General features: G+C 29.5%; 1 protein-coding gene across 1 annotated transcript; it reads right to left on the bottom strand.

Moving 5' to 3' along the window:
- Positions 1–3,290: 3,290 nt before the first annotated feature.
- On the bottom strand, positions 3,291–6,410 carry LOC126680204 (UPF0481 protein At3g47200-like). The gene is made up of 2 exons (XM_050375261.2): positions 5,793–6,410; positions 3,291–4,148 (listed from the first exon to the last, which is right to left on the bottom strand). The coding sequence occupies exons 1-2, from the start codon at positions 6,363–6,365 to the stop codon at positions 3,402–3,404; spliced, it is 1,320 nt and encodes a 439-aa protein (XP_050231218.1). The 5' UTR covers positions 6,366–6,410; the 3' UTR covers positions 3,291–3,401.
- Positions 6,411–24,077: the final 17,667 nt, after the last annotated feature.

Here is a 24,077-nt window from a genome sequence, read left to right on the forward strand (position 1 = left end):
AAAAATGGTTATAAGGTTGTGATAATAATATGACAATATTATGCTAAGATTATGATAATATTATGCTAAGATTATGATAATAATATGATAATATGATAATATTATGATAATGTTATGATAATATTATGATAAAGTGGTGATAAAGCACGTAAAACAACCTTTCATAAAATGGTTATAAGGATTTCAAAAAAAAAAATGGTTATAAGGTTGTGATAATAATATGGCAATATTATGCCAAGATTATGATAATAATATGATAATATTATGCCAAGATTATGATAATATTATGATAAAGTTATAATAATATAATGATATAATTTGATAAAGTGATGATAAAGCACGTAAAACAACTTTTTATTATAAAATTATGATAATATTGTGACAATAATAAGGATATGATAATATTATAATAATAATAATAATAAGAGTATGTTAATATTATGATAAGTTTATAATAATAGTATGATACTATTATGAAAATGTTATTAAATTTTACATAAGTTACACAAAATAAACTATGCAAAAAATTATGATACAATTAATGATAATGTCATGATGCTATCATGACAAAATATATAAAATAATTATAAATGATACCATGTTTTTTTATTAAAATATTTTTTTTAATTTATTCTTACGATATATAAGTTTATAATTGAAAATAATTTTTTTAAAAATATCTCTTTTAAAAAGAAAATACGATTATAATGCATATGATTAATTCGTAAAATAAAAAAATAACTTCAATAATTAATTCCATATTTACTTATACATTCTTTTATATATATTTTTTTTAATAGTTTACGTTTAATTTTCTTTTTATTTTTATTTTTTTAATTCAATAATATATTTTAATGTTGAGAGAGAAGAAAAAAATGGCATAACTATATTTAAGCATCAAATAAAACCAAAACATATTATAAAATATACGTACAAAAAAGGTAAAAGCACATAATTTTTAATGCTAGATTTATTTTGTCAATAATAATTTAGTGAATAAATTTCCTCATTTGGGTACAGGTGTATGGTTGTTTAAGAAAGACAAAAAAAAGTGAAGAAAGGCTGTGTGGTTTTAGAGAGTGTGTATCAGTGTATATGTGCTCCCGAAAAGAGAGAGATTGTCATGTCATGTGCATGTGTTATTCATGTAGAGTAAAATCATAAATTTTTATACACGTGGAGTAAAAATATTATATTGATGAAAATATGAAGTATTTTTCTTAACTTTTACGCATTGAGGTAATATTTATAAATATTTCTCTATTTGAGGTAAATATGTAAATCTCTCAGATCAATTAGCTAGGCCCAATTGTATTTAATAACGTCAAATAAACTAAAAATATTTATAATAAAATTAAATATATATTTTTTTTATCTGAATGTCACTATTATTGATAAATAACTGGTTACAAACAAGATAGTTAAAAACTCAATCACAACATCAATGACTGAAGAACCATTGTCTTGCAGGATTGAGCTAAATTATGAGCTACAACATTATATTTTCTAGAAACATAATTAACTTGCATATCAGTAAAGAAATTCTGAAGATGCATAATATCCAAACAAACACCCCAAATCAATGATGGACATTGCTGTTTCTGGTTTAGGATTTGAGGAATTTGAATGGCATCTCCTTCAAAAATAATATGTGTCCAGTGCTGATCTATTGCCCATGTCATTGTTAATCAATTAAATCTGTTTGGCCCTCACATGATTCCACATTATGTACTTTATGGAAAATTAATTATCCCATACGTTATTATTCAAAAAATAATTAATATTAACTTTTCATGATACTTTATTTATTTTTAAGTCATTAAATGTTCAAGATATAATAATATTTTTCATTAATTAATTTTAGAGGTTTATTATTTTTAATTTTCATTTAATTTAAAAAATACAACTTATCTAGATTGTTGTAAGAAAGTTAGTTTTTAATCAAAGAAACATTGGACTATCAACTTTCCGAAAAATTGGATATACAAGACATCGAGAAACTGTTTGGATTAAGAATTTTTAAAATTATAGATTTAAAAAATTTAATGTTTGGAGTGAACAAAAAATCCATAGTTATAGGATTTTTTTGGAAAAAAAATAAAAATTTACAACAATTCATCATTTTTTTTAAAAATGATGGATTTTAATTTTATCTCTTACGTGGAAAATCAAATGAGGATTAGAGGGTGAGTAATTTTTAGAATCCATGATTTCTTACAATTTCGTTATCATTGTCAAACTATAAATTTTGTTCCTCCAAAATTTCTCAATTCAAACTTGTCCAAATAAAAAAACATAATTTATTCTCAAGAAAGAGAGGCTTTAATTTCGGGATATAAATTTATGTTCCATAATGATTCTCTTCCCATTCTCTTTTAAAGCCGACTAGCCGTAATTTGAACATCAAAAGTATTATATTAAAAGCCTTAATCATTATGTAAAATTAGGTTTGAGATTTCTCAAAAAAAAAAATTAGGTTTGAGATTTAGCTACTTTAAGTTTAATGAACCATAACACTAAGTAAAGCTTACCTCAATTTCTCGCCTGCGAGAGCCTAAACCTAATATTGTAGACTGTAAATGATGCAACTTTAATGAGCAAAATTCTAAATGATTAAGCTTTTCTATATTAGGGCTGTAATCATGAACTTGGTAAGCTTGGCACTCAATTTTTTTATATAAAAATACATATTGTTAATTTATTTCCCCTAATTGAATCACTAGAAAGAGCACCATGTTTATATTGCATGCTTACTAAGGAATTGACAAAAACATGAAAAAAAAAGCTACTAATACTTTGATATATATTTAATGGACCCATGTGTTTGCTGTTGGACGGTAAATTAACACTTTCTCATGTGGACAAATGTGTGACGTTTCAAGTATTTTAATTTGTTTTTATTGACATTTTAAAACGTCTAACAATCAATAATGAAGGAAGTACAATTTTAAATTCAATTTTTTTTTTAATATACTCATGTTTTTCCAATGTGAGATTAGTGGATTATGTCCTAGTAATATAGAGTTATGAAAATAGTATATCAAATGGATTAAAGTTTTTCAATTAATTGGAGATTTCATTGGGACATGTGAGATGTATAATAAAAAATAATTTATTCTCTTACATTTACGATAAAAATATTAAATTATCATCTAAATAGATGAACTTAATTGCTTTCAGACTCAGAAAGTAAACCTCCAAATATTCTTACAAAATAAAAATATCAACAAGATCACTATTTACCGAAAGTATATCAACTACTTATTTTAGCAAAGAAACTAGCCAAAATACAAGAGCATAAGCAATTTTTTACTATTGTCAAAAAAACTCTATTTTATACTTCTTCAAACTCCGACATGTTTTTTCTAATTCCGAATAATATAAGTACAATGAAGATTCAACTAAGGAGTGCGTGGACGAGGTTCATTTCGGTGGTAGTAAGGATAGACTGTATATACAGTCTGAGCAAACGTGAGGAGAAATAGAATAATTGCTGCAATAAGATTAACAGCAGTCCAAGGACTTTTAAAATAGTTACGAACCAAATAGGCACGACACTTATTCCAAGGCCTTGTGCAGTAGCCGTTTACCATAAGGCGTACACGATTCAGTTTGCTATCCACCTCCGTTACGCTGTTCCTGGATAGAGAACTGAGTAATAGAACGACATCTCTATCGCTGTCTAGATAATTTTGGATGATACCATAGGAACGTAGGAGCGCGACATCTCTATCACTCCGGATCAAATAGTACATAAAGCAAATGTATTCAGTAACTTCGATTGATATGCCCGAATGACACCACTCGAACGCCATGAGATTAAGCATTAACCGCTCTGTTTGCAAATCATATACCATGGCCGGAAGCTTCAACACTCCAGAGCGAAATGAAATGCTACTTATGCTTACATTTTTACTCTTCCGGAATCGAATTCCTGAATCATACAGATCTGTTGCAGATAGGTCTATATCAGTATATTCAAACTGCAGTCTACTTGATCGTCCAACTATATCTGTTTTCCTCGTTTTGAATTCAAAAATTTGCATTTTTCTGTAGATGTCTAATGCGTGCAAGCAGTTGCCAATAGGTACCCCCGGAGATACCAGAAAGCAAAATTTAAGTATGAGCCTGTTGATAGGTTCTTCATCCTTCATGCGTGAAAACAAATGAATTGTCATTCTACTTATAATATTCTTTCTGATAATTACAAATTTCCAACATTTAATTAAATTTTAAAAGTTGTACTTTGAATTTCTAATTCACCAATTTCTAATTCGTTTGATTCAAATGGATTTTTTTTTCTACTAATATTTTTCTTTTTAATAATTAGTAATTAAAAAGAAATCTATTAAATTCATCATGAAACTATAGAATGAATTAAATATTATACCAGGTGAATTAGAAGAAAATATTTTCGGAGTTTTATTTCGATGCAATCATTAAAATAAGATACCATGTCAAAAATATGAAAATTGTTTAACTAGATTATATATAACTCAACTAATAAATTAACTTTTTATCAAAAAAAAAATATCAAATTAACTTAATTTGTCATTCTAATAAGCAATACAGTCTTGAATGTAAGTTGATCAATTAGATTAAGGTGTTCTCGGATATTAAACTCCCTGAGTCATTGAGTTATTCCAGTATTACAAAAAGGGTACTAAATTTCAAATCGTTAAAAATTAGTCACTAAATTATCGAATTATTTCTCAAAGAGGTCATCATTTTAAAAGAAGGTCATTAAGTTTATCGCAAATTACAAAACGAGTACTGAGTTATACTATTTTGTTCAAAATTGATACTGAATTATACACCTTTTGTTAATTATGGCATGCCACGTAGGATAAAACGCAAAAAGTTTGGTGCGTTTTGTCTTGAGTGACATCCCGTAAAATAATTTGATAACTTAGTGACCATTTTTTAACGATTTGAAATTTAGTATCCTTTCTGTAACATTGAAATAACTCAGTGACCTAGATTGTTTAATATCCGTGTTTTGTCATTCTAATAAGCAATACAGTCTATTGTTAGCATATCTTAAGGTCCAATTACTTATTTTTAATGCTCTAATCATTCAAAGATATTCAATTTTCACTACTAGAAAATAGAGAATTACCGACATAATTTTTTTGATTTAACAACGGATTTTAACCTTTTACCAACAGAAAATTTAATTTACCGACGGATTTCAGCCTTTAGCGACGGAAAATTCCGTTGGTAAAATGCATTTTTCTCTCAAATTGAAATTTTTCACTTAAAAAAAATTTAAATATATCTTTCATTTTTGACACACATGACACAGTTTCAATTTCAATAAATTAAAAATATTAAAAATTTATTTAGACTACGTGCTAAATATGAAAGACATATTAATTTTTTTTAGAATGAAAAACCTTCAATTTAAAAACTGGATACAATTAACAGTAAATATTTTGGCAAAAAAAAAGTGGATACAATTAAAATTGAAAATTAATAAATAGGGTAAACAATATTGAAAGTTTGAGGAATAAACAAAAAATGGTGGAAAAAGTAAATTAATTTTGAATGGTTAAAATTTATTTTCATTAATGATTTAGATAAAAACGTTCAGGTAGACCATGTCCACATCTTGCAACAGGGACAAAACCGTGTCGAAAATCGATTTTACGGTATAGACGGTTACGACATCTCCCTCTATGCCTTGCGCTAATGAAGGGAAGTCGAAATTTGATTATTGCAACTGTATTATACAAAACAAGATCATTTTAAAACACATTATTAAGCAGATCCAAGGTTTGGTTTATACTTACCATTTCTCCAGATTCAACCGCAAGCATTTTGTAAAGAACCAGAAGTGGCAGTTGATTTTCAAGCATCAACATGTCAACCCTGATATATGGCAGAACACAATATCTCCCACGATTCCCAAATATTGGATCATCAGGAGCATAATCATCGATCAAGTCATTACCAACTCGAAGAATTTCCAGCATAAAACATCCATCAAGAATCATCAGCTGCACAAAACCATCATCATCTTGCTTCCAACGTTCAGAAATCTCATAATAACAGTCTTTTAAACACTGCAATTCTTCAGCTACAGCTTCCACAAACACCTTCAATGGCTTTTTTGCCCTCTTAAGAAACTGGAGCAGCGCTCTCCTTTTGTGCTCCTCCATCGGAATCAAATGTGGCCTGCCGTGGTGATAAGGACCAAATGAGACCATTTGTGGCGTATATAGTTTCGTATTCACGTCGGCGATGCTCGCCGGAACTTTGTATATTGAGCTTTTTCTCCACCGCTCCGTCTCCGTTTTTGTATCTGCTTCCGTCTTCTCGAGCTCGTTTGATATCTCAACTGCCCACCTCTCTAATTCTAACATTGCTCTAACAGTTTCTCGAAACCAATAACGCAAAACTGTTAGATCGTGAGTTCAAATTTTTCACAAGCGTCCCCAATTATATAAAAAAAAAACAGTTTTAACACAAATGGCATTTAAATAGGAAATCGTGTAATAATTGATTCCATAAGAAACGAACTTATATAAATAGTAGAAGACAAACATTCTTGAGGTTGAAGAAGAATTCAGTATAGAATTAATTAACCAGAAAAGCAAGTCCATATACCTAAATTTGAAGATAGTGATAGCATGATATTTTATTCCTTTGTTGCCTTTGGAATTCTTGACAGGAAAAAGACGAATTGAAATAATATAAAGCGATTTAAGATATAATTTTAATTTATTTTTTATTTTAATTTTAATAAATGGCTAAACTAAAAATTGAAAAATGATGTAAAATTGACGATTTCAAAAATTTTGGCCATAAAAATAAAGTCCAAAAAGAAGAAGTAATAATTTGGTTGATTAAGCCTAATAATTTTTGGCAAACACTGAAGTCTTTTGCCAACTATATCATGATTTTAAAATCATTCAAGTTTAATCTATTATCTTTTTAAATTTATGATTATTTTGTAGCTGACATGACACGATATTACATATACAAAATAGAATAAATTTTATCCACATAAATATGTAATATTGTGTCATGTCATTTTTTAAACAAACTGTGGGTATATTTGTTAGATGGTCAAAAAATGATAGATCAAACTGATAATTTTTTTAATATTATCATGTATTTGGCGAATCATGTATATGAATAAATACATTTGTTTATTTTTTCCTATTTTGATATTTAATTTTTTTTATCGAGTTAATTATTCTTGTTCTAAATTCATGGACAATTAATATTAGGGAATTTTTAACTCCAAGAAAATATATGGTAAAAGGAGAGAAAGACAAAATTTACTAATTTAGTAAAATCTTTTACCAGATTTTTCTTTCAAATCACAATTCTTTTTTTTTATATATTTAAATTTTGGTCAGTATTAAAATAAAATATAGCGATACTTTAGATACCTCGAGTGTCTATTCTCACTTAAAATAGAGTGCAAAAGTGATACAGTTGCGGAAGTTGAAAGTGTGCGATTTAGGCTGTTTCCAAGTCTAACTTTATTGAAAACAGGGCAACGATCGATACCCATCATCTATGCTCATGGCCTACATTGCTTTTGAGCTGATTTCCATCATCTAGGTCCTGAAAATGACGTTTTTGTGATTTCGGCAGTTTTTAAGGTTTTTTTGTTTATTTCGTTTTACATCCAGTTTAAATTTTTTATTTTGTCTTAATATTTAAACAACCTTATGAGTTGTTGAATAGTAGTTTTGATGTTTTGAGACATAATTTATTATTTTCTAAATTTCGATATTTTTTAAATCAACCATTATTTGATATTTAATTGTTTAGTATTTTTTTATTTGAATCAATAGATTTTAAAAGTTAATTGCTGATATTATTTTATTTTATAATCAACATCATTAAACATTATCTTATTTTTTGTTGCGACATCCCCAGCATCAAAGATTCTCCACCCTTCACTTAATTAATTTATTTCCAAGCTCTAATCCTATTATCAGTGATCATCGTGCTATATTAATATAGCTTAAATAGAACAGATAAGAACAAGATGGAACAGTAAACAAACACCCAATGACTAAGAAGGAGAGTGTGGGGTTGGTCCAGTTCACAGGCGATTATTGAGATTTCCATTAGTAGCAATAAACGAGAGGGAGGTCTTTTGATGTGGCTGGTACGGTTAGCAAACCATTCGGTTACTCAATATATTTTGGTTATGTTCGGTTAAACATCTTAGTTAAGTTAGTTAATTCGGTCACTGTGGCTCAGTTACAGTTTATTTTTTAAAAAGAATGAGTTAATCGAATTAACTAAATTAACTGAATATTTTATATATTTATTGATAATGTAGTGATAACGTCTTTTAGAGACGAAACAACCTCACTGAAAAAGACTATTGCTAAGTCAAGCGGATGAGTGACCGAGGACCGAGATGTTAGACGCAATTAGTTAATCAAATTAACTAAACTAACCAAATATTTTATATTTTATATATTTATATTTTTATATCGATTTTATCAAATTGACCGACTAACTTGGCCGACTTGGTTTTATACTTATAAAATTTTGATTAATTTGGTTAAAGTAATTAATTTGATTGGTTCGATTAAAGAAAGAAAATAATTTTATTAATTCGGGCTTAACTAAATTGATCGTTTTTTATAAGGAACCGACCGTTTGGTGAACCTGGATGTGGGAGGTTTGAATTTAATGTTTTTTTTATCAAAATGAAAGATTTTCACATTATTTAAATATATATTTTCCATATGTTCAATTATCAAAAGTTAGGATTGAGGATATAGGCGAGTTGCCTTTATTAAAAGTGAATTAGGGTTTTTTTTTGAAGCAAAGTAACATCTTATAAATCAAAGCTGTAAATCAGCCATTACATATTGATTGATTTCTGGGGGAACAGACTCCCACCAGACATGATAAACATTAGAATTTATCAACGCCTGTTTAGCTAAAAAATGTGCTGCAAAGTTAAAGTTTCTACTTGTAAACACAATCCCCTTACAGCTCATATCAGATAACAACGCTAAACAATCTTGAACAACCAGACTAACATCATTGCAAGGCAATTCAGAACTGTTGAAGATATCCACTACCACCTTTGCATCCGATCTAATTACAAAGGGAGTAAGATTAGCTTCTTTTGCCAGCATAATGCCATCCCGAACAGCAATAGCTTCCCCAAGGCTCACTGACGCCTTCAGTTCGTGTCTCTTAACTGCGGAAGCTTTCACATTCCCAAGCCAGTCACGAATAATCACCCCTGTCCCAAAAGACCTACCTCCTTTAGCAAATCTTGCATCCACGTTGATACAATAAGTACCAACTCTTAGAGGAATCCATCTTCCATCAGCTACTGCTTCACTCCCTTCATTCTGAACATTGTTCCTCCTGGGCATAAGAGCCTGTTTAGCCTGCATAAACTCAGTAACATACGCAATAGCCCACTCCACCAACATGCTCACAGGCTTACTAGGGCTCTCAAAGACCACGCAATTCCTTTGGTTCCAAACAAGCCAAAGAATTACCACAAAAACAGAAAACTCATCTCTATTTAAGTTACCTTTTAATTGCAGAATCCACCCCTGTGTATTATGCAGGTTCAGAGGTTTGATTCTATGATAAAGATCCCAAGTCTTCCACACTTTCTTAGCTTAAGAGCACTGCCATAAAGTGTGCATAATGGACTCAGGTGCGTTGGAGCATAAAGGGCAAGACTCATCTATCTTCAGTCCTCTCCTAATAAGCACAGATCCGACTGGAATCCAGCCATTGTAACATTTCATCATGAAAATTTTGATTTTGTTTGGCAGACTTAAACTCCACAAAAACTTCCACCATTTAACATATTCTCCTGAATTCGAAGAAGACGGATTGTTTCTGAGATCCATAGCTACTCTATAGCCGCTGCGTACCGTATATTTCCCCGTTTTCTCATAGTGCCAACGCACCTTATCCTCCTGCTTTGTAGTTGGGAGAGGGATCTCTAAGATAGAATCAGCATCATCAGGTATGAATTGAGCTCTGATAACAGATTAGAATCAGCATCATCAGGTATGAATTGAGCTCTGATAACAGATTCAATCCATTTGCCATCATTCCCAATAAGCTCAACTACTTTGGATGGGGAGTCTTCTTTAGCCACACTCAGCATTTTGAAAGTTTTCTCTCGAGGGAGCCAACGGTCTGTAAAAATATGAACTGAGTTTCCATCTCCTATTCTCCATCTGCTGCCAGCCTCAACTATATCTCTTCCCCAAATAATACTTCTCCATGTGAACGACGCTGATCTGGGTACTTTTGCCTGCATAAAGGAAACATCTCTGAAATACTTTTGCTTATAAACTTGAGCCAGAAGGCTCTGAGGGTCTCTCCAAATTCGCCAGGCCTGCTTAGCCAACATACTTTGGTTGAAAGCTTCAAAGTCTCTGAAACCCATTCCACCCAAGCACTTAGGTTTACATAATCTGCTCCACTTTGCCCAATGCATTCTGTTGCTACCTTGACTACTGCCCCACCAGAATCTGTTACAGATTCTTTCCAGCTCAATAATCAAAGCTTTAGGAAGCCGGAAACAATTCATCGAGTAAGCTGGAATTGATTGGATTACTGCTTTCAACAAAATTTCTTTGCCACCACATGAGAAAAGCTTATCCTTCCATAGCTGTAATTTATTCCAAATCCTCTCCCTAATAGATTTGAAACTCTCCTTTTTGTTTCTCCCCACTGCTGAAGGTAGCCCTAGATACCGCTCGTGACAGAAAACAATCGGTATTTGGAGGACAGCCTGTAAATCGTTCTGAACTGCCGCAGAAGTCCCTTTTCCAAAAGACATTGCAGATTTTTCAAAGTTAATTGTCTGGCCAAAGGCTTTTTCGTATTCCTTCAGGATCTGTTTCAGTGTTTCACATTCCTCTCTATCAGCTCTTATAAAGAGAAGGTTGTCATCCGCAAAAAAGAGGTGTGAAATCTGAGGGCAACCACCACCAAACTCAATGCCATTGATAAGCTTCCTCTCCACAGCATTATTCATCAAGGCAGACAAACCCTGTGCACAAAGTAAGAAGAGATAAGGAGATAAAGGGTCTCCTTGTCGAAGGCCCCTACTAGGATTGAAGTTGCCTTTCACATTCCCATTCAACAAGAAAGAAAAGCTCACAGATGAAACACATGCCATAACTTTCCGAATCCAAACTTCACAGAACCCCAAACTACGCATCATAGACTCTACAAAGCACCATTCAACTCTATCATACGCCTTTGACATATCAAGTTTAATGGCAACAGGACCCCTCCTTTTCTTCCTAGAATTCTTAATGAAATGAATGCATTCAAAGCCAAGCAGTGCATTATCCACAATTTGTCTATCAGGCACAAAAGCACTTTGAGATAAATCAATAACATCATCCAGGACCTTCCTAAGCCTATTAGATAAAGTCTTAAAAACAATCTTATAAATAACATTACAAAGACTGATGGGTCTAAAATCTGACATTTTATTAGCTTTTTTAACTTTAGGAATCATCGCAATCACAGTAGCATTCACAGGACTAATGGAATCATTATTATTGAGAAATTGCAAACAGACCTTAGTGATGTCCCTCCCAATGATGTGCCAATACGATTGGTAAAATAAAGCTGGGAATCCGTCCACTCCAGGAGCTTTTGTAGGACTCATCTCTTTCAGAGCAGAGACAATTTCCCCTTATGTGAAGACTGCACTTAGCATCAAATTCTTAGCATCAGAAACCATCGGCACCACCCATCTAGTCACTCTTTCCATATCCTGAACTTGAGGCTTCGAAGAGACAAAAATAGAGGAAAAGTACTCCTCAATAATCTGCTCAATCTCTTTATCTTCAGTCTTCCACACTCCATTTCTGTCAAACAGACCATCAATGGAATTTTTGGCTCTTCTATCCGAGGCCTTTTTGTGAAAAATCTGGAATTGCAATCCCCATAAGCTAGCCAATCAACTCTGGACCTCTGTTTCCACATGATCTCTTCCTTCTCTAAAAGAGTATTCAGCTCATCCTCTACATTCTTGATCTGACCAACCAAATTCATTTGGACGGTGCTCTTCAGAAGGGTGTTCAAAATCTCCTTCTTCTTCTTAATTTCTATCTTCAAGCTTCCAACATTCTTTCTACCCCAGCTTTGGAAGCTCTGAGCACACATTTTCAATTGTTGAGGGAGAATATTAGAACTGACTTGCCCTCTAACATTATCTTCTCATGCTTCCTTCACAACTTCATGAAAACCCACATCCTTACACCAGACCTCTTCGAAGTGAAAACGAGTGAATCTCCTTCTCTTAGCCCTTTCCACCCTTTTGTTCACCCACCAATACATCACAATTGGGCAATGATCTGATCCACTAAACTGAAGATGCTCACATTTAGAGTTATGAAATAAATTCTTCCATTCAAGATTATGGAAAAATCTATCAAGTCTTTCTCTGATAACTCCACTATTCTTTTTGCTCCACCATGTGAACCCCAACTGCACCGACCCCGCATCTTGTAAGCAACAATCCTCCACAGCCTCTTTGAAATTCTTCATAAGATATTGGGGTCGTTCAGCTCCTCCACTCTTCTCCTCTTGGACAACTATCTCATTGAAATCCCCCCCACACAGCCACGGGATGTGAAACATGTTGTTCAAACGCTTCATCAGAGTCCAAGTATGAACTCTTTGAGAGGTTATTGGGTTTCCATAGATACTTGTAAACCTCCAAATCTTATTATTCGACTCCACTAAAGAATCAATGTGAAACTTTGAGTGGCTTTTGATAGTAACATTCACTGATTCGTCCCACATAAGAGATAAACCACCGCTTTTTCCTTCGCAAGCTACACTGTAACACCATTTCAGACCCAACTTTCTTCTCACAGTATCCATTTTCGCTACATTTGATCTTGTCTCCATTAAGAAAACAAGTGAATTAGGGTTTTGATGTTTAAAGCATATTCAATGTTACTCTCTATATCTAAGAGAGCATATTTTATAAGATAGAAAGCATCTTGCATATAAAGAGCATATTTTTTAATTTTACTCCAATAAACTCTCTAAATATAACGTTTTATTCAATAAGTATTAGTTTATTTAATTATTATATTTACTTTTTCTATTATAATTTTCATTTCTATAATATTTTATATTAAAATAAAATCAAAACACATATTTTTAAAAACAAAAAGATAGTCTATATATTTTGAATTTGAAATTTTATTAAAAAGATAAGAAGTAGAGAGTGAATTTGACTCTCCATATGTGGAGAGCCAAACTCCCTCTCTTCTTTAAATTTAAATCATGGAGAGTTCATTGGACTTTAAATTTTGCATGAAACTCTTTAAATTAAAGAGTTTGATATATTTAGAAAGTGCATTGAAGATGCTCTTAGAAGGTTCTTTCCCCACTTCAATTATTGTCTTCTAATCTTTAGTTAATAGCATTGCTAAACACGAGAATTTAATTAAATGGCGATGGCAAAAGTAACATATGAAAGGAATGGGTAGCTGCATCACTTTGTTCCTTTTTATGATTTACAATAGACTTCTCAATCAACTTTTTACTTGAATGTAAAAGTTTTAATTTTCAGAAAATAATACATTTATTAATTAATGGTTCTATTTGATATACTCCGTTTGAATTGATATATGTTAGCTGGACACCGTTTGAATTGATCATAAGTCTATAGATTTATAAAGATTTTTTTTTATTAATAAAATTTACAACAATGTCATTTTTTTTAAATGATGGATTTCAATTTTTCTATCTCTTATGTTAGAAATCAAATGAGGGATTTTAAAAGGTGAATAATTTCAAAAATCTATAAATTCTTACAATTTATTATCTTGTCAAACGTTGAATTTTGGTAAAATCTATGGATCTTATCTTCCCAAAATCTTTAATTTAAGCAGTACCCAAATAAAAAATTAGACTATTATTTTCTGTGAAATTTAACTTTTTTAGTATACTTACCCTCAACAATTTTTTTTTTGATTTTGGGATATAGAGTTATATCCCATGCATAATGATTCTCTTTTTATTCTTCTATAAAGCCGACTAGCGGTAATTTAAAAATCAAAAGTATGGTGTTAAAAGCCTAAATCAGACAAAGTCCTGAAAACCGGATGAGCTAAAAAAAAAAAACACAAATCATTATGTAAAATTAGATTTTTTTTTTGTTATAAGGGAAAGAGACAAAAGTCTAAGCACAATTAATCCTGAACATTTCAATCGTACGAAACACCATACAAATCATGATTAATTGACTAAACTGAGAGGCGGATAATCATGAGATATAAACCCAATCAAATAATCATCGATGAGAGATGCTAGATGATCTGCTGCAAAATTAGCTTCTCTATAAACATGGCAAACTTGGACCATCCAATCTATTGATCAAGGTTCGAATAGCAGCTACTACGTTTGAGAATTGCGGCTCATCCGAACTACTTGAAATTTTGTCAACAGCTACTTACTATCAACTTTAAGGACGACTTAGATTTTAGATTTAGCTACTTTAAATTTAAAGAACCATAAAACTAATTAAAGCTTACCTCAATTTCTGGCCTGTGAGTGCCTAAACCTAATATTGTAGACTGTAAATGATGGAACTTTAATGAGCAAAATTTTAAATGATTAAGCTTTTCTAGATTAGGGCTGTAATCATGAATCTGGTAAGCTTAATACTCAAATTTTTTTATATTAAAATACATATTGTTAATTTATTACCCAAATTGAATCACTAGAAAGAGCACCATGTTTATATTGCATCCTGACTAAGGAATTGACAAAAATATGAAAAAGAAGCTATTAATACTGTGTTATGTTTAAAAAATTGAATTATTAATACTGCAATTCGATCTTTAGAGTGGACGACTGAGGAAGGTGTTTCTTTGAATGATTTATCAATGGTGGATCCTGCGATGCAGGTCCACCGAGATGAATGATCATGTTTGTTTGAAACGTTAAGTGATTAGACTCTATTAGAACGTTCCGAAATTGTGCTGCATGTTAATAATATCAAGCCTAATCTTACTTGGGTAACCCGTTTGGTGCTTAGAAAAGCCCTAGTCGAAGACTGTATATTTACAGTTCTTATCATCTCTTTTAGAATAGTTCACTCAATGTGTTGAGGAATCGTTCTCTTTTTGTAATTTTCATTATTATTAATATAAGTTTTAGCCTTTGAGAAAAAAAATGATACATTTTATTAAGAGATCAGCTATATAATTACTCAAGTATTAATTAAAAAATCGCTTTCTTATAAAAGTAAAATATTCCTTTTCAGCCTTAAGAATACTAGTTACACTTTCAAAATTGAAAAATACAATATCCACTTTTGTTTGTGCAAAATTATACTTTGTTAATTATAAAATACAATAACCATTATATAAAAAATGTAGTTAGATGAAAGTTAAGACTCTCTTACAAATAAGGTCTTTTCAATTAAGATCTTTCTAAATGAAATCAATTAATATTTTTTCAAAATAAAACCAATTGAAAACCTTTTCAAATAAAATCAATTAAATTTTTTCTAAAATTAAATTTAAATAAAATCAAGGGTAATACTTAGTAAAAATTTATCTTAATATATAATTAAAGCTGATTAGATTCAATATTCGAAAAAGTATGATTTGGTTAACCATCGACATACTAACAGGTTACTCACGGTAGATTTAAAGTAACAGTAAAATACAATTTGTATTTTTTTTTATAAAAATAACTTTTTTAATATCAAAAATCCGATTTTGGTTAATCAACGGTATACTAACTGGTTACTAATTGTTACTAAAAAATAATTTATTTTTAAATGCTCAAATTTAATTTACTAAAAAATTATTAACATTATACTATAAAATTAATTACTATGTAGTTATCATCGGTTTACTCACAGTTCACAAACGGTGCACTAAATAAAATTAATAATCTTATTATAAGGAACAATTTGTTTAAAATACACAATTCACGTTTACCAACAATAAAATAATGATTTATTAACAATATATTCAAAATAAAATTTATTACAGATTAACCAATTGTCTAATAAACGTTAACCATTTGTTAACCAACACGCAAACCATTACAAATACACAAGTAAAAAATTATACTCAAAAACATCATTACAAAATAGCCAATGGTTTATCCAAGGTTAACCTTTGGTTAATCAACATAAAAACCATTAGAGATACATCGGGTGAAGAAAAAAAATACAAGCATCATCAAAAAATAGAATATGAGTGAGACTTGTGTTTCTGCCAATTTCACCTTGTCGGAGGTTTATTTCTCAAGATATGGAGATCACAGTGTTATTGTAAGGGCAACATCCAACCAAGAATAAAAACCTAATTAATGACACCTTTATAAACACAACAAAAACTTAAAAGGATAGGATGTTCTTCCTTTTTCTCTCATTATAATTTTCCGCAGAACAAAAGAATTTAAATTAGTAACCCAAATCTTCATAGATTCATCTTTAAACTTCAAATCTTCATAGATTTCAATGGAGGCACCACTAGGTATAACGAATCGGTATGTGGAAGATGCTGCAACAATCATGGTCATCGGTGACAAGACGAGCGGTCAACAAAAGGCAAGGATTTTAGAACTTTAGGAGCAGAGATGCTACGACTCGGACTACAAAAACAACATCAGATTGGCCTTCCTTCTTTCCCGTGCTCTGAATTTACCGTTACACATAAAAATTTGGATCCGGTTATTGATGAAGGCGCTGTCATTCTTGACATTAAAAATAAAGGGGAAATGCTCTGATTTCTTATGAATGGTGGATAGGGTTGTGTTAATACAAGAAAGAAAAATGAAACACAGTAAATATATTTATCAAAAAATGAAAGGTCAAAAATATAATTAAAAAAAATGACACCGTAATTTTATAAAATGAAAGATGTGTCTGTACTATTGAGAATAAATTTGGTGAAACCCGTATATGGTCTAATTTTCTCGAGAAAATTAGGTAAAACACTCTATTTTCTAAAGTAATAGTAAATTATACCTCAATAAGGAAAACATAGAGAAAATACCTCACCTTTTTAGCACTTTTATTTTTTTACTTTATAATCTTTTTTTATTATAATAATACTTATTTCTTATTGTTTTTTACTCTAAATATTTTATTTTTACTTTAATATATATCTCTTTTTTTTCTCAGATATACTTTTCTCTCTTCCTCTCTCTGTTTCTTCTTCATCTTCTTCTTCTCCATTTTTTGTCTTTTTCATTGTTTTCTTCTTCTTCATTTTTTTCTTTCTTTATCACGCCGTCATCGTTCCTTCAACGATCCGCCATCACTCCGCCGTCACTCCGTCGTTGCTCCGCCTTCGCTTCGCCGTCGATTCATCGTTCTTCCATATTTTAGCGATTTTTTCTTAACTCGTGGTGATTATTACGATTTATTTTAACTCTCAGATCTAAAAAAATTGTTCTTGAATTTTTTTCAGTTTGAGATCTGAAAATCTACATTAAAAACGATTTTCTGATGAAAAAAACGATTTTCTGTAGAAAAACGGTTTTTTTTTTTGCAGAAAACAACGCCTGATTATCATATCGTTATCACTATGACGTTATCATATCATTATCATAACACCGTAGAGAAAAACGATTTTCTGTCAAGAAAAGTATTTGATTATCATATCGGTATCATTAACGTTAGCATGTCTGTATCATAATATTATCATATCAGTATCATAATATTATACGATTATGATAATAGTATGATAAGGTTTATGATAATAGTATGATAAGGTTTATGATATAGTTATGATAAAATACGTTATGATAATGTTATGATAATATTTTATGATATTCTTATGATAAAGTTTATTATGATAATGTTATGATAGTAGTATGATAAGGTTAATAATAAAAGGTTACGATACAGCTATGATAAAGTACGTCATGATAATATTATGATAATATATTTATGATACTGTTATGATAAAGTATATTATGATAATGTTATGATAATTTTTATAAAAATAGATGATAATAGTATGACAAGTTAACGATAATAGTATGATAACATACGAAATTAATTTTTTTACAGAAACATTATGATACCAAAATGATAATGTCACTGCTGCTTTTATGATAATATTATGAAAAAATTTGTGATACCGATATGATAATGTCACTGCTGCTTTTTTAGATCTAGATCTGAAAGATCAAATTGCGAGATAAAAAATAACGATACGTAAATAATTAAAAAATTTGAAATAAAATTACAAGATAAGTGAAAAATGCAGGGAAAAAAAGGAAGAAAGAAAAAGAAGAAAAGTGGAAGAAGAGAGAGAGAAAAAGAAAAGAAGTGGAAAGAGAAAGAAAGATAGAAAAGAAAGAAATCGTCAGGTCATGCATTTTTTATGTTTGAGTAAAATCATTAACCTTTTGTCATGTAAAGTAAAAATATAATATCTAAAAAGTTGCGATGTATTCTTTTTAACTTTTATGTGTTGAGGTATATTATCCTATTATTTTTGTTTTTGAGGTAAATTTGTAAGGAGCCCAATTTTCTCTCAGGTATATCAATATCTACTTAAACTTGCTCGTGGGCCTAATTTGCGAGGGCTCGGACCTGTTCTAATCAGGCTTTGATTATTTTTAATGCAAATTCAAATCCAATTCGGGTCTCATATTTATTATCTATGTCCGACCCGTGTATTAAATTTATACGGGTTCAACCCTAGCTAGTACGGGTCTAGGTGAGAAATTATATAATAATGAAAGTCTAAATCCGTCCATAAAAATTAAATTTATTGTGGGCTCCGATTGGGATCGAAATTTGAGATAAAAATTAAAGAGAAAATTAGAGTAGTTACTGGGTTTGGACATTTTTATTAGAATTTTACGGGCCCAAAAATGGCTTTAGAGAAATACGGTGGCCTTTTAATTTTTTTGAATTTTAGAATTTTTATTAGCAATTATATGTTTTCTAATTTGAAAGTAGCCCTTATCAGAAATAGTAACCTCCCTATTTAATTTTCAATTAGATTCTTCCAAGAATATCTCCGAAAATTTCTCCACAAATAACTCCTCAAACAACTCCCCAATCCCACTTTCCAAATCTTTCCCTTTTTTTTGATTTTAGGTTGACAGGAATTATGGAATGGCGAAAACTAGAGCTTTTTCAACAAATAATTCTGATATGAAATCATCCCCATCAAAGACACCCGCAATGACAAAATCGAAGAGGGTATCTAGCAAACGGAAGGTTGATTTTGATGATGTTCAAATTACGAGTAAGAACCCTAGAGTTCACTGTCACTGATAATCAAAAGAAGAAAAAAAAATATTCCTTCTCCTCATACTTCTGTTAAGGTAATTTTTATTAAAATTCTTTATTTTTTTTACCTTTAATTGATTTTTGTATTTTGTTTCCTGTGATTCAATAATGTATTTTAGGGTGTGTAACTAAATGTTGTCTATTTGATTGTTTTGTTTACATGTGTTTAAATTATGTATTTGTTGTCTTAATTTTTCAATTTTTTTAATGCATGTTTAATGTTTTTAATCTGTTTATGGTTAATATTTAATTGTCAGTTGGTTACCTATGGGTGAACTGAGATTAGAATGTATTTATGTGTTAGACTCTTTTTATGAACTCCGTATTGTGTTAGTTATATTAATTTTTATTTTTTTTATGCATTTTATTTGTTTGTTAATTGTGTAAGTGTTATTATGGAGTTACTAGATGGTTAACTATAGGTGAACTGAGAGTAGTATGTTTTTTTAAAAAATAATTACTGTCAGTATCCATGCTAATTAACCATTAGATAACTATTAGTACATTATTAGTTAACTTATAACAGGAACTTTAATTCTACAAGTATTTCTAAAGTTTTTGAATCGTCTTTGTTATTTTTTATATTGCAGTTTTTTTCTGTCAAACTGATGAAAAAAACGATGAACGAAGGCAGTTTGAGTTGAACGAAGAAAGCAGTCGTTGGAGTGAGACGAAGATAGGCGAACGATGAACGAAAGCGAACAATGAACGAAGGCGCGGTGGCTGGCAACCATTGTCTTTTTTATTGTAATTGGGATTTTAACAATGATGTAAAAATAATTAAGGTTAACTATATGTTTCTAATGGTTAATTAATAGTTAACTAACTTTATATGATTTTTTATATAAAACATGAATATATATTGATAATTACTTTTTTTTAATTACGGTTAACTAATATGTGACTAATAGTTATTTTTATACGTATGATTATTTTTAAAATAATTGAATTTGATGTTCAGTTGTTTTTTTGTTATATTTGAATAATTTTAAAAATAATTAGGGGGTAATTATATGTTTTCTAATTGTTAACTATTAGTTAACTATACTTGTGTTGGTTATCTAAAACATGAATACATAATGTTAATTATCTTTTTTTTTTATTTGTTAAAGTTAACTAATAAGTGACTACTGGTTAACTGACAGTTAACTAATTTGGTGTACTGTTAATTTTATGACATATTATAGTTAGATTTATCTAAAAATGATTTTATGATGTTAATAATTTTTTTTATTAAATTTAATTTATTAATGGTTAATTACATGTAAACTGACAGTATATTATTATTTTTTTACAAATAAATAAATTTATATTGTATATTCATATTTGTTGATTGTTTATGATGAGTTAATGCATTTCTTGTTTACAAAACTGTTTGATGATTTCTTGATTGTCTTATTTGCTGAATTTTTTGTTTTTTAATGAGTTTCTGATTTGCTAATTTCAAATATTGGTACGTTTTTAAAAAGTCATTGCAATTCCATTATATATGGAAAGTTTGTTAAATGCAAGTAATTTCTCTTTATGAATCTTGAAGATTCTTGAAAATATATTCCCAATATGTTAGTTTACCCATTTATAGGAGATATTCAAAATCATAACATCTTATATCCTTATTTATTCTAACCGTATTTCCTATATCAAATTTGTTATTTTTGCAATTTGAAATTTGATAATTGTATTATTCAACTTTTATTTTTCCTCTAGTAAAATTTATAATATTTTCACATAAGTAGGGTAGTTGTCAATTTTTCCCAAAATTAAATGTCCAAACACGAATAAAGGATATCAAAGCCCATGATCAGATTTATTGTCCAGTCCACCATAACTATGCTCCTGACAAATTCTCTAAGGTAAGACCTACCAACTAAGTACCACTTTATTTTTAACAATAAAAAAAAAATCTCCTAAAGTTCGAACAAAATTTATTAAAATCCCTTAACAAAATTTCTCTTAAGGATCAAATTAAAAACTCAACTCATTTTACTTTCTGAAATTATTTGTTTTCACATAACTTTAAAAAATTACAAATACAAATAAATTTCTAAAAATATTCTATATTAATATATTAATAATTCTTTTATTTTGGTTTTAAATTGACACATTCATTAATAACATTTATAATATAAATTTTTTTATATTTGAAAAATTAAAAAAGACAATATTTTGCCTTTTTTTTAGTTTTGTTTTCGTTTGGGTTAAATATTTTTGAGATCACCGAACTATGATCTTTTTACAAAACGGTTAGCGAATTATAAAAAGTTATAAAATAGTTAACGAACTATATCTTTTTTACTAAATGGTTACCGAACTATCAAAAGTTACAAAATGATTACTGAACTATCATCTATTTCCAAAAAAGTTTCCTTAATATGCATTTTTTCCTTATCCACATCATTAAGATGGTAACACTTTTGTAAAGTAATAATAATTCGGTAATCATTTTGTAATTTTTTATAGTTGGTAACCGTTTTATAAAAAAGCTATATTTTTGTAATTATTTTATAACTTTTTATAATTCGGTAATTATTTTATAACTTTTTATAATTCGGTAATTATTTTATAATAACTTATAGTTCGGTAACCTTAAAAATATTTGACCCGAATATATAACAGAGAGACATAGTGTAGCTACATTATTAGCCAACCTGAATGCTATTGCACTGGTTTGAACAAGAATGAGAAGCAGATGAATCAAATAGGCCTAATGTCTTAAAAAAACCCCGACCTTTTAGCCCATTTTCAATCATACCCTGACGTTGAAAATTTGTCAATTTTACCCTATTTTGCATTTTTGTGTTTCAATTGTACCCTGAAAAATTAAATTTACGTCTTTTGCGTTTGAAAATTTGTTTAAAACATTCCCCATGTCTCGCATATATTGATTGTATATTTTTAAAATTTATTTAAATTTAGTTAAATTAATTAAGAATTTAAATTAGTGTTAATTTGATTATGGTTTTTAGTTAGTTTTTAAAAATAAATGACTTATTTGTACTTTTTTTGAGTAAAAAAGAATTCAATTTCATGTTTAGACTTAATTAATTGAATGATTTCATCATTTAAGTAAAAAAATTAACTTAAATTAAAATATTGGGGTACAATTGAAAACGGAAAATTCAAAAGTGGGTAAAATTGATAAATTTTCAACGTCGGGGTGGAATTGAAAAAAAGTTTAAAAGTGAGGGTTTTTTGAGTGATTAGGCCAATCAAATAAAGAGTAAACGACTATATATATCATAATTTCATTCTCATAGCTGCTTTAAAAACAATATAACTACAGTTTTAAAATGAAAATATTTTATTAAGGGTTAATTTCATATAAAATAACCACCTTTATACGTTTTTTCATTTTAATCACGTCCTTTAAAAAGTGTCAAATAAAATCACCACTTTTCATTTTTTTGCAAATCTATCACCGATGAGTAAAATTTGATATATTTTTTTCCCAAATAAATATTTTAATTTGACTAATATCCTATTAACACATAAAATACATTTTTCTTATTTTTTTTTGTTGATTCCGGTTGTCAAGTCAACAAAGATACACCGAATTTTCACATGTGATAAATTTGCAAAAAAAATGAAAGGTGGTGATTTTATTTGACACTTTTTAAAGAACGTGATTAAAATGAAAAAACATATAAAAATGGTAATTTTATATGGAATTAACCCTTTTATTAATATTGAAAGAATGGCAGTGATGATAATGGAAAACTATTAATTTCATGGCATACAATCACAATTAAAATAACACATATCTATCATTTTATTCAAGTAAAAAAAATTAAAATAAACTACTAGCTAGGCCCTTCAGTTCAACCTAGACTATTATTAATTCACAACTTGAGTTTGTAACCAAGAAGTGAAAGAGTAACAACGGTTGCCACACAAGTTGTACTGATCGATGGCATGACTAAGGGTCCTGATGATTTCTTTGGCCTAGCCGCGTGTGCAGGGACCGGACCGTTGGCAGCCTCATCGGGAACTTGATTCGAACCCGGTGCTGGTGCTGGTGCTGGTTCAGGCGTAACACCATGACGATGAGTTGCTTCTCCAATATCAGAAAATATTACCAGGAGCAAAAGCATAGAAGCAATGAAAAATGAATTAATGATATTAACAGCCATTTTGAGTAAAAAGTACTGTTTTTTTCTCTCTTAAAATGAAAAAAATAATAGTAGAAATATTGATTAGCGACATTAGCAAAGATAAATTGAGATTTCTGTGTGAAATTCAATGGAACAGTGAAGGATTTTATTTATAGAGATGATGTGTAAGGAGGGTTTTGGATATAAAAGGAACATATGAGAAATGACTTGGAAACACGTGTGTTGTAAATTTATAATTCATAGAGCTGATGACATGTTTACATGTAAATCATAGTTAATTAATTAATTAAATCCCTAAATTTTAGAGTGTCTTAACAATTTTTTACGTGTGAATCTTGAAACTATGGAAATAAAATCAATTAATAGTACGTAGAAAAAAAAAACGTGTAAGTATAGCACGTAGGCGTGAGATAGGGAAAAGGTGCAAAAATGACCCCTAATATATCTCGTATGTTTTGTTGACACCTCATGTATTTTGAATGTTAAATATAACTCTAATGTTGTAAAAAAATATCAAAAAAAAAAACACAACGAATTAAGAAAAGTTTATTTTAACATTAAGTGTGTGATGTGGCAATATATTTACATGCAGAAACTTTAAATTAATTTGACACATCATCACCAATAAATAACAAATTATAATAATAATTAAAAATCCTAAATCAATCATAATTAGCCTAAACTACGTA

Source organism: Mercurialis annua, linkage group LG5, assembly GCF_937616625.2.
Source record: "Mercurialis annua linkage group LG5, ddMerAnnu1.2, whole genome shotgun sequence".
NCBI lineage: Eukaryota > Viridiplantae > Streptophyta > Magnoliopsida > Malpighiales > Euphorbiaceae > Mercurialis > Mercurialis annua.

Coding starts and splice junctions, on each gene's coding strand:
- LOC126680204 (XM_050375261.2), bottom strand. CDS start 6,365: ATGTTAGAATTAGAGAGGTGGGCAGTTGAGATATCAAACGAGCTCGAG. Junction 4,149..5,792: donor CGGTTGAATCTGGAGAAATG/GTAAGTATAAAC, acceptor TCACGCATGAAG/GATGAAGAACCTATCAACAG.